The sequence below is a fragment of the Mustela nigripes genome, chromosome 4 (assembly GCF_022355385.1).
Source record: "Mustela nigripes isolate SB6536 chromosome 4, MUSNIG.SB6536, whole genome shotgun sequence".
Classification (NCBI taxonomy): Eukaryota; Metazoa; Chordata; class Mammalia; order Carnivora; family Mustelidae; genus Mustela; species Mustela nigripes.
This window is the reverse complement of record NC_081560.1, coordinates 75,234,828-75,257,360: the sequence shown is the minus strand read 5'-3', so window position 1 is coordinate 75,257,360 and position 22,533 is coordinate 75,234,828. Positions and strand designations below refer to the sequence as shown.

Genomic DNA, 22,533 nt, shown 5'->3' with positions numbered 1-22,533 from the left:
GAAATATCATGGATCTTTTCCAACTACAACAGTATGAAACTAGAAATCAATCACAAGAAAAATACAAGAAAACACATGTCGAGGCTACACAAAATGCTACTAAATGGCCAATGGACACCAAGAAATCAGAGGAAATTAAAAAAAATACATCTAGACAAATAAAAATATAGTGGTCCAAAATCTTTGGGACATAAGAAAGGCAGTTCTAACAAATAAATTTAAATGATACAGCTCTACCTCAAGAAGAAAAACATTAAAAAAAAAAATCTAACTTTACACCTAAAGAAACTAGGAGAATAAGGACAAAGCCCATGATGAGTAGAAAAAAGGAACTATGTAAGATCGAGAATAAATCAATGAAATAGAGACTAGAAAGAAAAAAAAAAGCTGATTAAACCAAAGCTGGTTCTTTGAAAATATAAACAAAACAGATAAGCCTTTAGCCAAACTCATTAAAAAAGGATAGAAAATGAGAAATAAAGAATGTTAACAACTGACACCATAGAAATGCAAAAAATTCTAAGAGAATAATATGAAAAATTTATATGTTTGGAATTGAGATAACCTACAAGAAATGGATAAACTCCTAGAAATATACACTTTCCAAACCTGAATGAAGATATAGAAAATCTGAACAGACCAATTACTAGTAATGAAATGGAAACCATAATCAAAGAACTTCCAACAAACAAAAGTCCAGACCCAGATGTATTCACAGGAGCATTTTACCAAACACTTAAAAAATAGTTAATAATACCTATTATCCTCAAACTATTCCAAAAAACAGAAGAGTAAAGAAAGTTTCCAAATACATTCTATGAGACCTTCATTACCCTATATCAAAACCAAACATATATTCTACAAAAAAATGAAAATCACAGGGCTATATCTCTAATGCACACAGATGCAAAGATCCTCAACATAATATTAGCAAACGACACTCAACAATACATTAAAAAGATTATTCACAATGATCAAGTGGGATTTATTCCTGGGATGCAAGGATGGCTCAATATTCACAAATCAATCACTGTGATATACCGTATCAACAAAATAAATGACAAAAATCCCATGATCATTTCAACAAATGCAGAAAAGGCATCTGACAAAATTCAACATTTATTCATAATAAAAACTCTCAAAAAGTTTATTTTTGTTTTTGTTTCTTTTAAAGGGGGAAAAAGGAGAGGGAGACAATCTTAAGGTGGCTCCATACCCAGCAGAGCCTCATGCGGTGATCGATCTCATAATCCTGAGATTATAACGTGAGTTGAAATCAGAAGTTGGACACTTAACTGACTGAGCCACCCCAAAAATGTGGGCTTATAGGTAATATACCTCAACATTATAAAGTCCAGATAGAAAGAATGGAAAACCCACAGTGAACATTACACTCAACAGTGAAAAATGGAGATATTTTCCTTTAGGAACAAGAAAAGGAAATTCACTCTTGCCACTCTTATTTAATATAGTACTGGAGTCCTAGCTGCAGGAACCAAACAAGAAAGACAAGGCATCCAAATTGGTAAAGAAGAAGTTAAACAGTCACCATTTGCTGATGTCATGACACTATACATAGAAAACTCTAAAGAGTCCACCAAAAAAACTTTTAGAATAAATGAATTCAGTAAAGCTGCAGGATGTAAGTTACATGCAGAAATCAGTAGCATTTCTATACACCAATAACAAAGTAGAAGAAACAGAAATTAAGGAAATAATTCCATTTACATTTATTCCAGAAAGGATAAAATATCTAGGAACAAACTTAACCGAGGAGATGAACGACTTGTACTCTGAAAACTATGTAACACTGATGAAATAAATTGAAGGCAACACAAAGAGAAAGATACCCATGCTGAAGGGCTGGAAGGATATTGTTAAAATGTCCATAATACCCAAAGCAATCTTCAGATTGAATGCAATCCCTATTAAAATGGCAACAGCAGGGACGCCTGGGTGGCTCAGTTGGTTGGACGACTGCCCAAGGCTCCGGTCTTGATCCCGGGTCCCAGGATCGAGTCCCACATCGGGCTCCCAGCTCCATGGGGAGTCTGCTTCTCCCTCTGACCTTCTCCTCGCTCATGCTTTCTCTCACTGTCTCTCTCTCAAATAAATAAATAAAATCTTTAAAAATAAATAAATGAAATGGCAATAGCATTTTTTTTTTTTTTACAGAACTAGATAGGTAATATCAAAATCTGTATCGAACCACCAAAGATCTCAAATAGGCAAAGCATCCTGTGAAGGAAGAACAAAGCTGGAGGCATCACAATCCCAGTTTTCAAGATACACTATAAAGCTGTAGTAATGAAAAGAAAACATTATGGTGCTGGCACAAAAATAGACACATTTATCAGTGGAACAGAATAGACAGCCCAGGAATAAACCCAGACGTACGTGGTCAATTAATATACAACAAAGGCAGTACGAATAAACAATGGAGAAAAGGCAGTCTCTTCAAAAAATGGTGCTGAGGAAACTGGATTGCTACAAGCTAAAGAATGGAAATGGACCACTTTCTCACACCATACACAAAAATAAACTCAAAATAGATTAAGAACCTAAATGTGAGTCCCCAAACCACAAAACTCCTAGAAGGAAACATAGGCAGTAATTTCCTTGACATAGACCAGGGCAACATTTTTGTAGAGGTCTCCTCAGGAAAGGGAAACAAAAGCAAAAAGAAACCACTGGGACTACACTGATATAAAAAGCTTTCACCTGACAAAGGAAGTATCTACATAAGAAAAAGGCAATGTACCAAATGGGAGAAGATACAAGCAAATGATTATCCAATACTAGTGGAAGCAAAAATATAAAGAACTCACACAATTCAACACCAAAAACACAAACAATATGATTTTTAAAAAGGGCAAAGGATCCAGATAGACATTTTTCTAAATAAGACAAACAGATGGCTTACAGACGTACAAAAAGATCCTCAACATTAGTCATCATCAGGGAAATGCAAATCAAACCAGAGTGAGATATCACCTTATTCCTGTTAGAATGGCTAGAATGAAAAAGACAAGAAATAACAAGCACTGAGGGAATGTGGAGGAAAAGGAACCCTTTTCCCACCAACACTGTTGTAGTGTTGTGGTATAGCCACTGTGGAAAACAGCATGGAGGTTCCTCAAAAACTTAAACAGAAGTACATATCATCCAGTAATTCTACTGTGGTATATTTACCAAAAAAACAAACAAACAAAAAAAAACAAAAAAACCCAAACAAACAAACAAAAATCCAATGACAATAATTCAAAAATACATATACACCCTTATATTTATTGCAGTCTTACTTATAATAGCCAAGATATGGAAGCAACCCAAGTATACATTAATAAATGAATGGATAAAAAAGATGCTATATATATTTACATATTATAATGTAGTATTACTGAGCCATAAAAAGGGATGAGATCTTACCATCTTAATAACACAGATGGACCTGGAGGAGGTTACACTAAGTGAAATAAATCAGCTGTAGAGACAAATACCATATGATTTTACATATATATGGAACAAGTTCAGTGAACTGATGCCTGCCAGAGGGTAGGGGATGGGGGAACAGGCAAAATGGGTGAAGGGGAGTGAGAGATAGTTTTTCAGCTACGTATTGAAAAAGTTACTGGGATAAAAGATAGAATCAGGAATATAGTTAATGGTATTGTAATAGGGTTCTATGATATCTTTTGGTAGCTATACTTGTGGTAAGCATAGCATATTGTATAAATACCATGAGATACCACTTCACAGCAGTAAAAAAGTTCATAATTTTTAAAAAAAGGAAAAAGAAAAAGAATGATAGGTATGTGGAGAAACGGGGAACCTTTTACGTATGCTGGTGGGAAGGTAAAACCAGTCAGCCACTGTGGAAACGTTGGACAGTTCCTCAAAATGTTAAACACAAAATTTTCATATGGCCCAGCAATTCCAGTATTAGATATATAACTAAGAGAACTAAAAACATACAGCCTAACAAAAATTTGAAAGGTTCTGTATTTTGATTCCAGTAGTAATTACATGGTCATACATATTTATTATAAATCCATCTATACATTTAAAATGGCTCTATTTTATGAAGCTATACCTGCCAAGGGATACATTCCACCACACCCAGTGGATGCCTGAAACCCCAGGCAGTAACAAACTCAACGTATTTGTTTTCCTATATACACACACCTATGATAGGATAGTTTAATTTATAAATTAGAAATTAACACATTAAGAAATCAGAAAGTAAATCACACTAACAAATTAACAGTAAACAAAAAAAAAGAAATTAACAGTAAATAAAAACAGATCAATTATAATAATATATTAAAATAAAAGTTATGTTAATGTGGTCTCTTGCTGTCTCAAAATATCTTACTGTACTCACCCTCCTTCTTGTGATAATGTGAGATGATGAAGTGCCTGCGTGATTCAGACAAAGTGAGGTTAATGAAGCATTAGGCTACTACTGACCTTCTGACAATAGGTCAGAAGGAAAATCATCTGCTTCTGGGCCATGGTTGATGGAGGATAACTGAAATCTGGGATAAGAAGGGGCTACTTTATTAGAAACTTTTAAAATTTACATAATGAGATTTCTATGGGGTCTTATGTAGACCCATCTCACTGAGCATAACACGTGGCAGGTGCTCAATCAATGCAGAAGGAAAGATGAAAGTGGGATTAACAGATAGATTATTTTATAGTCATGGTTACATAGTATGTATTCTTTACCACCCTTAAGGTATTTACCCTCTAGTTCAGAATGACATATCACCTCTGAACCAACTCATTATCTTTAACAGTTCCCACAGATGTCATAGTGACCTGCAAATCATATTGTCTGAATCCACTTTCAAATTCTGAATCCTCCTGTTTTGTTTTTTCTGCGTTTTTTTTACCCTTCACTGAAGTTGTGTTCAAGGTCTTGATACACTGAATTTCCCTGGTTTCTGAGCCCACCACTACCTGAGACAGGGACTCCAGTGCTACAGCTATCTTTTCATATGCTTAGCCTATAAAACTAACAACCACTGAAAACCGTTAGGTCCTCCAACTCACCAGGGTACTGAGACTATGAGATATGAAAATTAAATTTAAAAAATAGCAAGCAGGGGCGCCTGGGTGGCTCAGTGGGTTAAGCCGCTGCCTTTGGCTTGGGTCGTGATCTCAGGGTCCTGGGATCAAGAGTCCCACATCGGGCTCTCTGCTCAGCGGGGAGCCTGCTTCCTCCTCTCTCTCTCTGCCTGCCTCTCTGCCTACTTGTGATCTCTGTCAAAATAAATAAATAAAATCTTAAAAAAAAAATAGCAAGCAAGGGGCAGCTGGCTGGCTCATTTATTAAACATCTGCCTTTGGCTCGGGTCAAGATACCAGAGTCCTGGAATCAAGCCCTGCATGCTCCCTGCTTGGCAGGAAGCCTGCTTCTCTCTCTCCCACTCCCCCTGCTTGTGTCCCCTCTCTCACTGTTTCTCTCTCTGTCAAATAAATAAAATCTTTAAAAAAAAAAAAAAACAAGAGAACATATTTCGGAAGATAATATATCAATAGTTAGCATATAAATCAAATAGCAATAATACATAAAGCCCCAAATGAGCAGGAGATAAAGCTCAATCTAAGCTATGGGGCTTGCTATGAACAGGGAAGAGGAACAGTTGGAGAGGCTTAAGCAAAAGAAAGACAATAGGAAAGTGTGCCCAGAACAAAACACTCAAATTTGGATGTATGTGTGAGATAGCCTGAAAAAGGAGATTAGGCTTCATTTGGTAACCACAAAAAGATATGGGGCAGACTATGCAGACAATTGTCTCCATTTATGATGTACTATAAGAGGTAAAATTGCCCAAGGTGATAAAACTTCTTAGGAATAGAGCCAGTACTGAATGAAATTCATTTCTCCTGATTTACAGCCAAATTTTCATTTACTTAGACAATGATTCTGCTCAGTGTTTTCAAACTTTACTTAATACAACTCTTTAAACAAATGTCTCACCACAAATAACCTTGCCCCGTCCCCCATTCAGTTCTTCTTGAATGTATATCCTTCACCTGAAGCATACTTTAAGATATACTTTAACATAAACTTTATTATCTTACCAACAGTCCTGATTATTGACATAAGTAAGGGAGGGGGTTTCTACGCATCCAGGCCATAGATACATGACCAAGTCTTTCCTGTACCTACCAAAAGATCTGAATTCCAATAATATTTTTAAAAACTAACCTTGAATTACAGATTAGAAAATTATTGACCAGTAAAACAGACTTTCTGCTTATTCAGAGCTTGGCATTATCACTACAATGCAGTTAAGGGTGTGTCTAAAAGCTAGGATACAACTTTGCTACTGTTTCCCCATTAAAATAAATATGAAAGGTAACTCAGCTTTCACTGGAACATAAAGTGAGTTTTCATTTTTTTCTTTAAGATTTTATTTATTTTCTTTGACAGAGAGAAACACAGCGAGAAAGAGAACAGAAGCAGGGGTAGTGGGAGAGGAAGAAGCAAGGCTTCCCGCTAAGTGGAGAGCCCAACTCGATGGAATGTGGAGTTCGATCCCAGGACCCTGGGATCATGACCTGAGTTGAAGGCAGATGCTTAACAACTGAGCCACCCAGGTGCCCTGAGTTTTCATTTTTAACGTTCAATAGAAATATGTTTAAATCTTTCCCATATCCCCTAAACCTTCCAAAGACCCTATCCTCCCTTTCTATCACTATAATTCCCTACACTGACAAATTTTCTCAAAAGTACACCATCTCCTCTTCAAGTCCCTTGTTCTTAACTAGTACTTATATCTTAGTCATATATGTAAGTCCTACTAAAGAAACAAATGACATCTTTTTTTTTTTTAAAGATTTTATTTATTTATTTGAGAAATAAAGTGAGAGGGGGAAAAAAGAGCACACTTGAAGGGGTGTGGGCAGAGGGTGAGGATAGCAGAGCCTCTGCTGAGCAGGGAGCCCAATATAGGGGGCTTGATACCAGGACCCTGAGATCATGACCCAGCCAAAGGCAGAGGTTTAACCCACTGAGCCACCCAGGTGCCCCGGAAAACAATGACATCTTAAACACTAGAATCAAAGGCCCATTTTTCAAGTCTTGGCCTTTCTGAATTCTTGAAGATGGAGGAGCTGGTGCAGAGGTCACTAGAAGGGTAGTACTCACTGAGCTCTCACTGTGTGTACTAATTAAGCTATCAAAAATGTTTCATTTCTTCCTCACATCGGAAGTATTAATTACACCCTTTTCTTAGATTAAAATTGAGACTCAAAACTACCCAAAGCCAGATAGTGAAGACTGCATGATCCCAATGTTTCTAATTCTGTGACTTTGGATGATAAGTTTTGTTCCCAGTTCTCTTCCTAACTCTCTGGCCTTTTCTCCATTTTTCTCACTATTTCATCATCGTCTACTCTACACTGCTTCTCTTATTTCCTATGCTCTCCCAGGCAATTTCATTTCCTTCCATGACTTTAACTACATTCTACATCCACGTTTCTCATTCTTAAAGCTTTTTAAAGATATTTATTTATTTGACAGACAGAGATCACAAGTAGAGAGGCAGACAGAGAGAGAGGAAGGGAAGCAGGCTCCCTGCTGAGCAGAGAGCCTGATGTGGGGCTCGATCCCAGGACCCTGGGATCATGACCTAAGCCGAAGACAGAGGCTTTAACCCACTGAGCTACCCAGGCGCCCCTTAAAGCTTTTTATAAACAAAAAGTCTTACTAGTTAAGAACAAGGGACTTGAAGAGGAGATGGTGTACTTTTGAGAAAATTTGTCAGTGTAGGGAATTATAGTGATAGAAAGGGAGGATAGGGTTTTTGGAAGGTTTAGGGGATATGGGAAAGCACAGAAAGGGGACAGAGAAAGCATAGAAAGATCACAGGTAGGCAGAGAGGCAGGCAGAGAGAGAGAAGCAGGCTCCCGGCTGAGCAGAGAGCCGGATGTGGGGCTGGATCCCAAGAGAGCCGGATGTGGAGCTCAATCCCAGGACCGTGAGATCATGACCCGGAGCAGGCAATGGCTTAACCCACTGAGCCACCCAGGTGCCCCATGTAGTTCACATTTTTAAATTTTTTACTTTTTAATGAATATGCAATGTAATATTTCTTTCATGGGTCTGTGATTCTAAGTCTTATATTTTACAAATAGGTTGTCTTCCTCAGATAGAACATCTAATGTTGAATATGTTTTGTTCAAACTACACCTCCTCCTGTCTCTCAAGATCTGATTCCCTTATGTATCATTTCGGAGCTGAAGGTCTGTATGTCTCTCAAATCAATCTTTTTCCTCTTTTCATCCCACCCCCACGTCTCTTCTGAGTTACAGACAGATATTACCAACTGCCTAATAATGATAGTTCCATGCTTCTCGCCCTAAGTCCTTCAACTAAAAGCCATCCACAACTAAACTCTCATTTCCCTTAGCAAACCTGAGCCTCCTACCTCTTTGGAGTCTCCATTTTGGCTAAGGGTTATTACAATCCATCCTTATCTATGCTTTAAAGTACTTATTTGTGAAACAGTGATATTGGCACTAACTTCTTGCATCTCTATTAGTTCAAAAATCAACCATTACCAGCACTTGGGTGGTTCAGCCCATAAAGCTGCTGACTCTTGATTTAGGCTTAGGTCAGGAGTTCAACCAGGGTTTGGACTTCACGCTGGGCCTGGAGCCTGCTTTACATTCTCTCTCTCTCTCTCCCTCCTCTCGCTCTCTCTCTTAAAAAATTAAATAAATAGATCAACCATTAAACAACGGAAAACTATTATGGCCAAAAGCTGATGAATGCAAAATCGCAGAAGGGTTAATGCTCTTCTTCCACAAGTCTATAAGCAGAAACAAACCCAGAACAATTCTGTGAAGCGGTTTTTCCCCACTTACAAAACAAAATTGACTTACTTTACAAAATATTTTAACATAATCCTTACTATAATCCCATTATGACCTCCATTTCACAAGTGAAAAAAATTGGGACTCAAAGCGATTAGGTAATTTAACCACAAGGTACGTGCTGTGCTACTACGTGGCAGGTCCAGACCCCAAACCCTAGGACTTGAGATTTCAAATTCCACTTATTATTGTTGAAACAAATTTCACAATAAAACGAGATCAGGTCTGTGCACAACCGAGGTCAAGGGAGCAGCACACAGTCAAATAGTACCAAACGGCCCAAGGCGACCTGAACTCGCTCTAGGCTGGGTCCTACTCCGACCCCCGGCTCCGACGTCCCCCCGCCCAGGCCGCTCCCGGCCTGAAAGTCCCTCTGCGGCCTGTCTCGAGCAGGCAAGGTCGGCGGTGACCGCAGGAAAACCTCGCTCGGCGCCTCGGGGCGTTCTGGGCAGAGGCTGTCGCTGCCAACTAGCCCGGCCTGGCCCGAGGCTGAGTCCTAGTTGGGCTGCAGCCGGCACGCTTTCAGCCTCCCTGGCAGCCGACCCGCGGGCAAGAAGCGTACCTGGTGTAGGAGGCAGCTGGTGGGCAGGCGGTCCCGGCGACCCTGGGCGGCGGGAATGACCCTGTTGGCGGGCTGGACTAGCCTCCGGGGCTAACTGCATTCACTGTGTTAGGTCAACAGGAGTCCCAAGGGCTCTTCAAGGGAGCGGAGGGACGCGAAGACACGGGTGAAAGAGCGGGGACCTGAAGCCTGAAAGACATCACCATGGGGGAGGGGCGGAGGGGGCGGAGGGGGCGGAGACGCGGCCCGTGGGGGCGGGGCGCACAGCGCGAGGAGGCGGGCACGTGGGGGGGTGAGCGCGAGGCGGGGCGCGGCGCGCGGCGTGAGAGAGGGCGGGGCGCGCGTCTGGGCGCCGCGGCTGCGTGACGCGTTTTCAAATCTTTAACCGCCGCAGCCCACTCGTTTGTGCTTTACCTCTTCCTCCTCCGCGCCTCGGAGTGGGATCCGGCCCCGGAAACCCGGACGGTAGACGCGGCTTCTCTGTTGCGTGGGTGTGGTAGTCTGCGGAAGGGGAAGAGGCGACCGGGTGATAAATCGGCCTCGAGGAGCTGTGTTTTCTGGGCCGCCTGGCGTGACCCTCTCCCGAACCCAGCATGTAGGTGCCGGGCGGCTGCCATGAACTCCAGAGCCATGAGGATCCACAGCAAAGGACATTTCCAGGGTATGAAGCCCCTCCTCCACTGCAGTCCCTTTAATCCTTTTCTCCCCTCGTGGTTCCACCATTGATTCTTTATAGAGTTCTTCCCCCAGGTCCCTGCTCCTTTTCTTTTCTGGCTGGTGCGTCCTTCTCTGTGGCCTGAAGGAGGGCTCCGTCCAGGGCTTTGCCTCAAGAAAAGGAAAGGATCCCAGCCGGGCCCCTCGCGCTGTTCACGCTCCAGTCGCGGCCCCACATTCCTGGGGGTGCCGTTGGTCGTAAAACTAGAAAACAGTTTGTGGACCTGCGACCTGCCCGGGCCTCGGACAGAGGTTGAGACTCAGCTCAGGCCCTTTGAGGCTGCATTCCCGGTTTGAAAGCAGAGGTGCTCGTGGCTTTTAGGTTTATGATTAAATTGGGTGATTGTAGGCGGGTTTGGGGCCTTATTCTTAAATTTATTTTTCTTCACTCGTAAAGTTAAGAGATACTATTTGTATTTCAAACACAGCACTGCTGTTTTCAACATTATAGACAGAAATGAAAGCATATTTCCATTTTCGACTACTTTGTATGGTAAAACATACAACAGCTTCCAAGTTTTTTTCTTTTTAATATGTCTAGAATATATATGTCGTATATATATAGGAATTTCCAACGTATGAACAGATTGTGTTATGAAAGTTAATTTTCAAAGCTGTTTAATTTTCAAAGTTGTTTCCATCTCAGGTCTGTCTTTAAAGGAAATAATGAAGTGAATGGTGACTTGGATCTTAAAATGGACCATTTAGTTCTATTATATAGACAAACTACAGGAAACTAAACCTTGGAACGTTTTGTGGACAAGGGCATCATGGGTAACAGGTTTCTTCTGTTGACAGGTTTTTTAACATTTTAAGCCCGTTTTCAGTGTTCAACAGAATATAGATCCTTCATAAATATTTCTGAGTAAATACCTCTGGAATTTACGTAGAAAGGAGGAAAATCTTTCAAAAAGGTTTTAGATAGTTTTCACCATAATACGTAAAAACATGAACAAATGCATAAATACTTACTGCAAGTTGAATTTACTGGCTTAGAGCAGTAATTATTTTATGATATAGTATCTGCTAAAACAAGTATGGTATTTTGCCTTTTTTTTTTTAAAGATTTTATTTATTTATTTGACAGAGAGAGATCACAAGTAGGCAGAGAGGCAGGCAGAGAGAGAGAGAGGGAAGCAGGCTCCCTGCCGAGCAGAGAGCCCAATGCGGGACTCGATCCCAGGACCCTGACATCATGACCTGAGCCGAAGGCAGCGGCTTAACCCACTGAGCCTCCCAGGCGCCCTGGTATTTTGCTTTTATCCCAAGTGGTACTACAAAGAAATATATTAAAATGCCATTGAGTTTTTAACTGATGGGATTATAAAGATTTTTCCCCTTCTGTGATATGATGACTGTATAAAAATATTTTTAAAACAGTAGAAATTTTCTGTCTACATAAAACATGATCTAATTCTGTATTTTTTTTTTAAACAACAGGTGGGATCCAAGTCAAAAATGAAAAAAACAGATCTGTAAAATCTATGAAAACTGATAACAAACCAGAAAAATCCAAATATAAGCCGCTCTGGGGAAAAATATTTTACATTGACTTACCTTCTATCACCATATCTGAAAAACTGCAAAAGGACATTCAGGATCTGGGAGGGGTAAGTCAAAATATACACTTTAACAAAAAAGAAAAATATTTTAGCTAGTACTTTCTAGTATGTAAACACTATAGATTATCATATTGGGAAACATAACCATATAAGCATCAAGCTTAAAACTTTTATCAGCTATTTAACATTAACAAGAAACTATTTGTTTTAACTTTTTGTAGCCTTATAGGACTTTCAGATTTTAGTGTAATGTAAAGTTCGCAAAGTGTGAGAAATGTGACTTCCTCCTTTGTCCTGGTGGAACCTTTGATTGCCTTCTCAATGTAATGTTTGTGTGTCCACCAGATAGCAGGAACTCCTTGATTATAGTTATTGGGGAACTACATAAATTTGTCTGGACTAGCATAATAGTAAGAATGTTATTTGCAGAATAAGGAGAACCACATTGAACCACAAAGAGTTAAATTACTCTGACTGGTAAACAACTCAATAGAATGAATGTCATTAGGGGGACAGAGCTTGGGTTAATATTAAGAACTCTCTTTCATAACTTATACATTGAGTAAATGATTAAGAAATTAGAAAATCTGAGCAAAATTTTAAGATTTTCTTGTAAGATTAATATGGGGTATAGCAAGTGAGGTTAAGAATTTATTAATTTCTTTCCTAATTCTTCCTATTTAAAAGGGTTTGTGCTGCACTTTGAATTTGTTGAATAATCTTTGAATAATCTGCCATTCCTAGAATAGAAATTTGCAGAACAACATGTAATAAGTTTCTTAGAATTATTTATTGGTGTGGTCCTCATTTAATTATTTGAAAGACTGTAAGACAGCATGGCTGGGGGCAGAGGGAAGGGAAAATGCAGGGCTCTATCCCAAGACACTGGGGTCATGACCTGAGCCAAAAGCAAGACACTTAACCAACTGAGCAGCCAGGTACCCCTTGTTGTTAACTCATTTTCTTAAAACATTGCCACATTTGTCATAACAGTAATATGTATCATAATGACCATATGAATGCATTCCTAAAAATCATGTTTTATATGCCAGCCACCTTTGAATAAAGACTCCTTTCTTTTATTCATTTTAGAAAGTAAGTGCTTAAGAGTTAAGAGAAGTAAAATAACTGGCCTTCTGTAGGATTAGCCTCCTAATTCCTCTAGCAATCAATGGCTACAAAGTAGCTATCTGAGACAGTTTCACAGCTTTCTCAAATATGAGAATAACCCAGATCTAAATCAGTGATTTCAGGGGTGCCTGGTTGGTGTGGTCGGTTAAGGATCTGCCTTCAGCTCAGGTCATGATTCCAGGGTCCTGGGATCAAGTCCCGAATTTAATTGGGCTCTGTCCTCTGGATGCGCTCCTCTGTCAAATAAATAAAATCTTCAGAAAAAGTAAATCAGTCATTTTAGATTTGTATTATTAGCAGTAGAGCCCTTCAAACAGTCCTTCAGAAGTCTAATGTATAAAGCCAGTAAAAAGGAAACTGGTAAAGCTAGAACACCAGTTCTGGTTAGTACAGGGATGCTTACCTTGCCCCCTTTTTCTCTCATTCCCACAGCAGTTCCTGAGGTACTTGCAAGAAACAAGTTTTGAACTAAATTAAGCATTTGATAATATTTGGGAGACCTTTTGGTTATATACTTCAAATTTTTATCCTAAAATGGCTTGAAGTAGACCAATGAAGTAAAGAGCATGAGTTTTTATCATGTGATCTCCCTGATATGAGGAAGTGGTGATGCAATGTGGGGGGTTAAGGGGGTAGGAGAAGAATAAATGAAACAAGATGGGATTGGGAGGGAAACAAACCATAAGTGACTCTTAATCTCACAAAACAAACTGAGGGTTGCTGGGGGAAGGGGGATTGGGAGAAGGGGGGTGGGTTATGGACATTGGGGAGGGTATGTGCTTTGGTGAATGCTGTGAAGTGTGTAAACCTGACGATTCACAGACCTGTACCCCTGGGGATAAAAATATATGTTTATAAAAAAAATAATAAAAAAAAACATGAGTTTTTACATTTTTTTCTTCGAACTGTGGATTTTCAACTGAATTTGACTTATTAACTACTTAATTTCTCTTTTTAAAAAAAAAATTATCAACTTATGATCCCTCCGCACACTTATCTTTCCAATAATTCAGTGATATCTTATTTCTGTTCTTATGGCATTATAATCTCTATCCCCCCCCAAAAAAAAGACTTCTTTCAGATGATCTGTTACATGAATTATAAAGGAATTTTGATCTCTAGACACTAAGAGTTTTAGGGTTCAACTTTAAGAAATAGTTAAGGGGCACTTGGGTGGCTCAGTGAGTTAAAGCCTCTGCCTTCAGCTCAGGTCATGATCCCAAGGTCCTGGGATTGAGCCCTGCATCTGGCTCTCTGCTCAGCGGGAGCCAACTTCTCCCCACCCCAACCCCCGCTCTCTGTGTACTTGTGATTTTTGTCTGTCAAATAAATAAATAAAAATATGTAGGAGAGTATGTTCTTTTTGAAAAATTGGAACCTCTGGCAATGCTAAGGCCACATATTTATGAAAATGAAGAAAGCATTTGATGCGTAAATTGTGCATTTATATTACTTCTGGTCCTTGTGAGCATTTGAGTTTGTAATCCCTGAAATAAATAAATGTGGATATCTTATTCACTAGTTTATGAAAATGCTGCTCAGACAAAGAGCAGTAGTGATGTATACTTAACCAAGGGGGCCACTTTTGCAAGCAGCAAATTCTACCTAATCACTTAGATGGAATTAATTCATCTGTTACATAGATTGCTTCATTTTTTTTTTATTATTTCCCTTTATGGTATGAGATCCTATAGAAACTAAATGTAGGTTAAAATATTATAGAAATCTTACATTTATGAAAATAATGATTAATAGTATTTATTTCTACTTTAATATTCCTGCCCTTGGATGGAAGTGATGTTTGATAACATTGACATCTCGTACTTGGGTTTATAAATTCAGGCATTTAAGCAGTGATTTTCAGACATTTTAGTAGGGAAATTATTTTCAGTCTTACATTCAAAGGGTAAGGATCCCCTTCTTCCTGTTAAAGTCTATGGTAAGATGTTAACTGATTTGAACTGTCCTGCCCAGTGTGATAGCCGTTTGGTACATGTGGTATTGAAATTTAATTAATACTGTGTTGAAGAAAATTAAAATTTAATTGCTCAGTCGAATTAGTTACCTTTATTACATTTTAAGTGCTGAGTAGTCACATGTGGTGAGTTGCTACCATACTGAACAGTGCTAATAAAGAACATTAACCATTGCATTAAGTTCTATTGGACAGTAGTGCATTTAGAGCATGGACTGAATCAGAATATCTGTATTCAAATTCTTTTATTTATGCTGATGTAACCTCAACCAAGTCACTTAACTTCTCTTTAATTTTTCTCTTCCACAAAATGTGGATATTAGTAATATTAGTACCATGGGGTTGTTATATGGATTAAATTAATTGGGATATATGAAGTACTTAAAAATCGTATCTAGCATATGCTGGCTGTTATTGGAACGCCCATTGTACTTCCTCAGAACTTAGATTCAGAAGAACACAGTATAAAAACCACCAATTTACAAAATAATTGCAAGGTGTCAAATTGGTATTTTAAGGGGTACCTGAAATGTGAAACAGTTATGGTTTTATGGCTTATTTGAAAATACTTTGTTTTCCTTTAGCGAGTTGAAGAATTTCTCAGCAAAGATATCAGTTACCTTATTTCAAATAAAAAGGAGGCTAAATTTGCACAAACGTTGGGAAGAATTTCTCCTGTACCAAGTCCAGAATCTGCATATACTGCAGAAACAACTTCACCTCATCCCAGCCATGATGGAAGTTCATTTAAATCTCCAGATTCAGTAAGTCTCTTAAATGTGCTTTGAGAGGGTGCCTGGGTGGCTCAGTGGGTTAAGCGGATGCCTTCGGCTCAGGTCATGATCTCAGGGTCCTGGGATTGAGTCCCACATTGGGTTCTCTGCTCGGCAGGGAGCCTGCTTCCCTCTCTCTCTGCCTGCCTCTCTGTCTACTGTGATCTCTCTCTGTCAAATAAATAAATAAAATCTTTAAAAAAAAATGTGCTTTGAGATGTTCAGAAAGGCTATAGACTGAGGATCTCATGATTTATCAAGAGCAGACTGGCAGCAGAATTCATGTAGGGAGAACAATATCTTTATTATGGGTGGTTTTCCAGTCAATAAGGTTACTGTCTTATAGAAAGGTGATTTGTGGGTGCCTGGGTGGCTCAGTGGGTTAAGCCGCTGCCTTCGGCTCAGGTCATGATCTCAGGGTCCTGGGATCAAGTCCCGCATCGGGCTCTCTGCTCAGCAGGGAGCCTGCTTCCCTTCCTCTCTCTCTACCTGCCTCTCCGTCTGCTTGTGATTTCTCTCTGTCAAATAAATAAATAAAATCTTTAAAAAGAAAAAAAAAAAAAAAAGAAAGGTGATTTGTCTCCTAATACTTTGGGTCATACTCTGCTGAAATAATACTTTTTGCCCTTGGGGATGGCTTTTGTTTTTAAGAGTTAATTACAACTAAAAAGTAACAGCAGGTCATTATTTAAAATAGAAATGGAAACCTTTTTTTTGTGTCACAGCAGGAGTAGGCAAACTATGGCACGGGCCAAGTCCAGACTGTCCCTGTTTTTTACACCCTTTGAGCTAACCATGGTTTTTACATCTTCAAATGCTTGGTCAAAAATTGAGGGAATATTTTATGACAAATTTAAATTCAGATATTAAAGTCCATAAGTAAAGTTTTATTGAAATTCAGCCAGACCTATTATATATTAACTGGTTGCTGTCCTGCTATAAAGGAAATATTGGATAGTTTGGACAGGTACTATATGGCTTACAGAACCTAAAACTGGCTCCCTGGCCTTTTACAGAAAAGATTTGCTAGCCCCTCTTTTAGTTACTGATATCACATCTCTATTACTCTATTGACAAGTTAGAAGTTTCAGTGAGGGGGAGAAATAGAAATATATACAAGAAGAAAAGTCAAGGAAAGCTCATGTATTTTTTTACTTTCATGCTTTTTTGGAGGAATGAGATTATATACTAGTGACTAGTTCCAAATTAAATTGTTGGTCATAGCATTTCAATTTATTTTCCAGTGTTGTATTTAAAATGAGAAATAACTATATATATATATTTAAAATAAATTGTATATGTATATATAATATTCTCAGGTCTCCATTTGAATACAAAATTAGAATCTGAACTAGTTAGTTATAGACAATTTACTACAAAACTGGGCTTTGTTCTCATTCAGTTGTTTAGATACTCTTTCAAAAAAAGAAGGAAACTTTTTAATAGGTCTTATTATAAAGATCCTAAGGAAGTTGCCTTTTACTATACTTCATTGTGTTGATACTCAGTAAGACTTATACAAATAAATGTCCCCTCTTTAAATTGTTACATTAAAATTTATAGATTTTATCAATTAATTTAGCTATTTTATATTTTTAAGTTTTTTTCTAATGAGGCACTGTTTTACAACTTTTTGATGTTTGAGCTCTTACTATTTTTTTTATAGGTATGTTTGAGCAGAGGAAAATTACTAGTTGAAAAAGCTATCAAGGACCATGTAAGTATGAAATATAAAAATTTACTGTATATATGCTTTTATTAAGAACTCAAGTGGAAATGGAGATGTTCCTGAAATCTTCCTTTCCTCATTTTTAATAGGAAAAGCCTAAATGTCAGCATAGATCTCATTTTTACAAAGAACAGAATCTACTTTTCATGAAGAAACATCTCCATCTTGTGGCCTTTTAAAATATTACTGTAGTTGTATGAAGCTTATGGCATTTTTGTTTTTTGTTTTTTTTTTAAAGATTTTATTTATTTATCAGAGAGGGGGCGGGGAACGAGCACAGGCAGACAGAATGGCAGGCAGAGGCAGAGGGAGAACCAGGCTCCCTGCTGAGCAAGGAGCCCTATGCGGGACTCAATCCCAGGACGCTGTGATCATGACCTGAGCCGAAGGCAGCTGCTTAACCAACTGAGCCACCCAGGCATCCCCATTTTTGTTATTTTTAAATGAACTTTCTTGCAACTGTTAACTGTGAGACTAAAATTGCATTCTTGACAACTGAGTTGTCAAGAATATGGGAATATATTAAACAGGGTTAATTTATAAATTCCAAAAGAAAAAACTGATGTACTGATTGCTATCATAGCTATATAGAGTCTGTTCTGAATACCCACCTAAGTGACAGTACCCTTCAAATAATTTTTAAAATTTAGCCTCATTTAAATTTTTAATTTTCTAGAAAAACTATTAAATCTCTTTTATTTTACAGGATTTTATTCCTTCAAATAGTATATTATCAAATGCCTTATCGTGGGGAGTAAAAATTCTTCATATTGATGGTAAGGATATCAGTTTTTTTTACAGTATTTGTTAAAAGTATTAATTTGTGCTATGTGGTTCCTGATTTTACATAGGGAGAATTCTGATAGCAAGAGATAGCTATAATGGTAATTATTTCCCCTCAATCTAATATGAAGAAAATAGCAGTCTTTAAAGGTGAAAAATGCTAATCTTAAGCCTTTTTTTTTAATGAAGACATTAGATACTACATTGAACAGAAGAAAAAAGAACTATATTTACTCAAGAAATCAAGCACTTCTGTAAGAGATGTGGTATGTTATTTTCCTTAATCTTTAAACTAATTAAAGTGATCAAGATTTTTTGTTTTTTGTTTTTTTTTAACTTGTAAATTTTTCTTACCCAGCAGAAAGTATTACTGCCAGAATATCCTAAGGGTAAACCTTTGTATTGTATTCATGTTTCCGTTATTTGAGTATCCTGTATTATTCTATATCATTTAACTTTGAGGATTTTCTCATGAGGTAAAAGTTGTTCCTGGGAATTTTCTTTTTTCTTTGATTGCTGTTGCTTTTAACCAACCGCTTTAGTTCATTCTGAAGGAAAACAGAATTGGCTTAATGCATGAAAAGCTTCTAATATATATAATATACTTTCAATTGCTGTAGGTAGTGTTATAACAAAGTCTTGCTACAGACTATGATTATCCGGCCTGACCTCAAAATGTTTTCTAAGTAAATGCATTAGGCATTACAGTGTTAGACCCGATGTTTCCATATCTTGTCTCTTCCCTTTTCAAAAACTAGCTTTCTTCTCAAAGCCTCTATACAGAATCAAGGCTCTTCCTTGGAAATAAGTGCAATAAAACATCTCTTTTTTTAAGATTTTATTTATTTATTTATTTATTTGTCAGAGAGAGAGAGAGAGAGGAGCGAGAGTGAGCACAAGCAGACAGAGTGGCAGGCAGAGGCAGAGGGAGAAGCAGGCTCCCTGCTGAGCAAGGACTCAGATGTGGGACTTGATATCAGGATGCTGGGATCATGACCTGAGCCGAAGGCAGCCTCTTAACCAGCTGAGCCACCCAGGTGTCCCAATAAAACATCTCTTAATCTATGTCCTTCCCTACTTTCCAATCTTTATATCATCCAGACTTGTTAAATCTCCACTTTTATGCTTCCCATCCACTCTTGAACCTATGAGGTATAAAACTACTGACTGATTTGCCAAGTGAAGTTAACAGTTTTCAAAACCATTTAGGTTCTATCATCTGTTGCTCATTTCCTCCTTTAATTTACCTATTTTCTTCTGCAACTTCTCTCATCTTAGTTGTCTCATGGTTTTCATATCCGTGTATTCTTTTGTGGTCTGCTTTTTCTTCATTCAGTACTTAAATGACTAAAATCTAAAAGGAAAAGTGTATAGATGAGTATATATAGAGATGTGTAGCCATAAGTACATTGGCATGTTTGGGAAATTTTCTGTAATGTAATACAACTTGATTTTTGAGTGGGAGAATGGTAAGAAAGGAAGCAGGAAAAATTAGCAACTTCACATAGGACCTTGCAACACTATTTAAAGGAATTAAGTTTATCTGGAAGGCTTTGGGAGATTATTAAAAGATTAATAGGAAAGTAACCTGATCGAATAGATAGAAGAAATATCTTCTGGTTGCCAGTAAAGCATGTGTCCTGGCAAGACTGACATTTGGACAGTGGCTTTTGAATTCTTTTGAACAAATTGGTAGTAAGAAACCTATTTTATATCATGACTACGCCATAAATGCGTGTTACACGCACAGACACTTAAGGTCTTTTTTTAATGTTTTTAATCACATTTGTATAAGATAGAAATAATTTATAGAAAAGAACAGTTTACTTATTACTTAAGTAAAAGTATTAATACTTTGAATGTTTTATTTACAAGTAAAAAAAAACCCTCCAAATGGATATTCCCAAATTTTTATAAAATACTGGGTGAATATTCCTTGTTTGAAGTAAGCTTAATACATATAAACTATCTTTATTGCACTTTGCAGATTTTTTGGATTGTATGTAGAAATAGATGTATGAAAATGTAAACCCACAAGAAAATTATGGTTTCAGAATACACCAGTATATTATTTCTGTCTGTATGCAGTGTATATAAATATATATTTGAAACAAGTTTCATGAGATACTGCTTATCCTTAATGTGATTTGTGCCAGTATTTCTATAGTATTCTATTTTCATTTTTTAAAAATAGTAGTCACGGGGCGCCTGGGTGGCTCAGTGGGTTAAGCCGCTGCCTTCGGCTCAGGTCATGATCCTGGTGTCCGGAGATCGAGTCCCACATCGGGCTCCTTGCTTGGCGGGGGGCCTGCTTCTCCCTCTGCCTCTGCCTGTGCTTGCTCTCGCTTCTCTCTCTATGACAAATAAATAAATAAAATCTTTAAAAAAAAAAAAAAGTATTCAGGGGGTGCCTGGGTGGCTTAGTTGATTGAGTGTCCTGATTCTTGATTTAGGCTCAGGTCATAATGATCCCAGGATTATAGGATCAAGCTCCATGTCATTCTCTGTGCTCAGCAGGGAGTCTGCTTGAGATTCTTTCTCCCTCTGCTCACTCTCAATTCAAATCTTTTAAAAAAAGTATTCAGGGAGGGGCAGGTGGGTGGCTCCATGAATTAGGCTTCTCACTCTTGTTTTCAGCTCAGGTCTTTTTTTTTTTTTCAAAGATTTTTTATTTATTTATTTGACAGAGAGAGAGCACAAGTAGACAGAGAGACAGGCAGAGAGAGAGAGAGAGAGGAAAGCAGGCTCTCCACTCAGCAGAGAGCCCGATGCGGGACTCGATCCCAGGACCCTGAGATCATGACCTGAGCCGAAGGCAGCGGCTTAACCCACTGAGCCACCCAGGCACCCCTCAGCTCAGGTCTTGATCTCAGGGTTGAACGTCGTGTCCTGTCCACATTCTGCTTGAGGTTTTTTTCCTTTCCCTTTCTATCCCCATCTGTTCCTCCCCAACTCTGTGTTCGTTCTAAGATAAACAAATAAAACCTAAAAAAAAAAATGTTCAGGAATATTTTGTTTACACATGCAACCATTAATACTTAACAGATAGTCCTATTAGGTGTGAATCACTAGGAGTATTTGCCCTCATGAAACAAAAACAATGACAAGTGTGATAAATACCTGTGAAACATCTTACTTTTCTCTCAAAAGCAAAAGGATTAGAATACGAGAGATCTCTGTAATCCAGAATGTATAACTGGTCAACTTAATTCTAATACTTGAAAATTTTTTCTGTATGTAAAAAGAAAATGTTTCTGGAAAATTTTTGGTTTGTCAAGTACTAAGACATAAACTCTTCAAAAAAGATGCATTTGTGGATCTTGAATGGACATGTATAAATCTGCACACTAAAGACATACAAATTTTAAGGCATTATATTCTCTTAAATGCTCTTGTTAGCCTTTATCTTTTAGAAAAAAAGTTGAGTGAATGTGTTGTGCTTCACTATTTTAAATCCTTGGAGGTTTTTTTATTTTTCTCATTTTACCTCAAACTTCAAGGATTTTTTTCTGCATATTTACATGAGGAATATTAGTCTTTTACTTTTTGATGTGTTTGGTTTTAGTGTCAGGGTGATGCTGCTCTCATAAAATGCTGGAACATATTTCCACTTATATTTTCTAGACAAGTTTTTGTAGAGTTGCTTTTATTTCTTAAGTGTTGATAGTATTTACCAGGAAGGTTATCTGGGCCTGTAATTTTTTTTTTTTAATTGAAAAATTCCTAACTATGAATTCAGTTTCTTTATTAGATAAAAGAAATTCAGGTTATTAATTGCTTATTGAGTGCACTTGGATAGTTTGTTTTTCAAGGAATTTGTGCTTGTTTAAATTGTCAAATTGATGGCAAAACTATTTGTAATATTTCTGTATTAAGCTTTTAATGTTTATAGAGTTTTAGTGACATTTTTAATTCCTGAGATCATTATTCCTTTTTTTCCCTTTTTGTTCAGTTGGGCTAGTTATCAGTTTCGTCTTTCCAAAGAACCAGGTCTACTGTAAAATTTTTTTGAGCTCTGCTTTACTGCTGTTCCATACATTTTATGTAGAACTTCATAGATACTTAGGAACTTTATTTACATATTTACATGTATAATATATATGTTATATATATTTATATACATGTATATATATCTATATTGACAAGTCATCATCACTTAAAGTCAGTTTATGTTAGGGTTCACTTTTGTTTGTACATTGTATAGGTTCACACAAATGAATAGTGATATATATTTGCCATCACAGTAACCTACAGAATAGTGGAATATTTTCCATAAAAATGTTCCATGCTATATCTTTTCTTCCTTCCCTCCCTCACTTACTCCTAACAACTACTGATCCTTTTTCCATAGTTTGGCCTTTTCCAACATGTCGTACAATTGAAGCCATACAATATATAGCCTTTTCAGATTG

The 22,533-nt window shown here is 37.7% G+C and overlaps 2 protein-coding genes across 4 annotated transcripts in view; one reads left to right on the top strand and one right to left on the bottom strand.

Annotated features, from left to right (window-relative positions):
• Positions 1–9,669, bottom strand: part of SLC25A40 (solute carrier family 25 member 40) — a 54,991-nt gene extending 45,322 nt beyond the window's left edge. For both annotated transcript variants that reach the window (XM_059396923.1, XM_059396924.1), the window contains exon 1: positions 9,455–9,669. The gene's annotated coding sequence lies outside the window, so the exon portion shown is untranslated. The remainder of the gene's footprint in view (positions 1–9,454) is intronic.
• A 95-nt stretch (positions 9,670–9,764) lies between these two features.
• Positions 9,765–22,533, top strand: part of DBF4 (DBF4 zinc finger) — a 28,637-nt gene continuing 15,868 nt past the window's right edge. For both annotated transcript variants that reach the window (XM_059396915.1, XM_059396914.1), the window contains exons 1-6: positions 9,765–10,115; positions 11,609–11,778; positions 15,421–15,600; positions 17,276–17,326; positions 18,045–18,114; positions 18,311–18,387. In XM_059396915.1, coding sequence (XP_059252898.1) covers positions 10,070–10,115; positions 11,609–11,778; positions 15,421–15,600; positions 17,276–17,326; positions 18,045–18,114; positions 18,311–18,387 — 594 coding nt within the window. In that variant the 5' untranslated portion in view covers positions 9,765–10,069. The remainder of the gene's footprint in view (positions 10,116–11,608; positions 11,779–15,420; positions 15,601–17,275; positions 17,327–18,044; positions 18,115–18,310; positions 18,388–22,533) is intronic.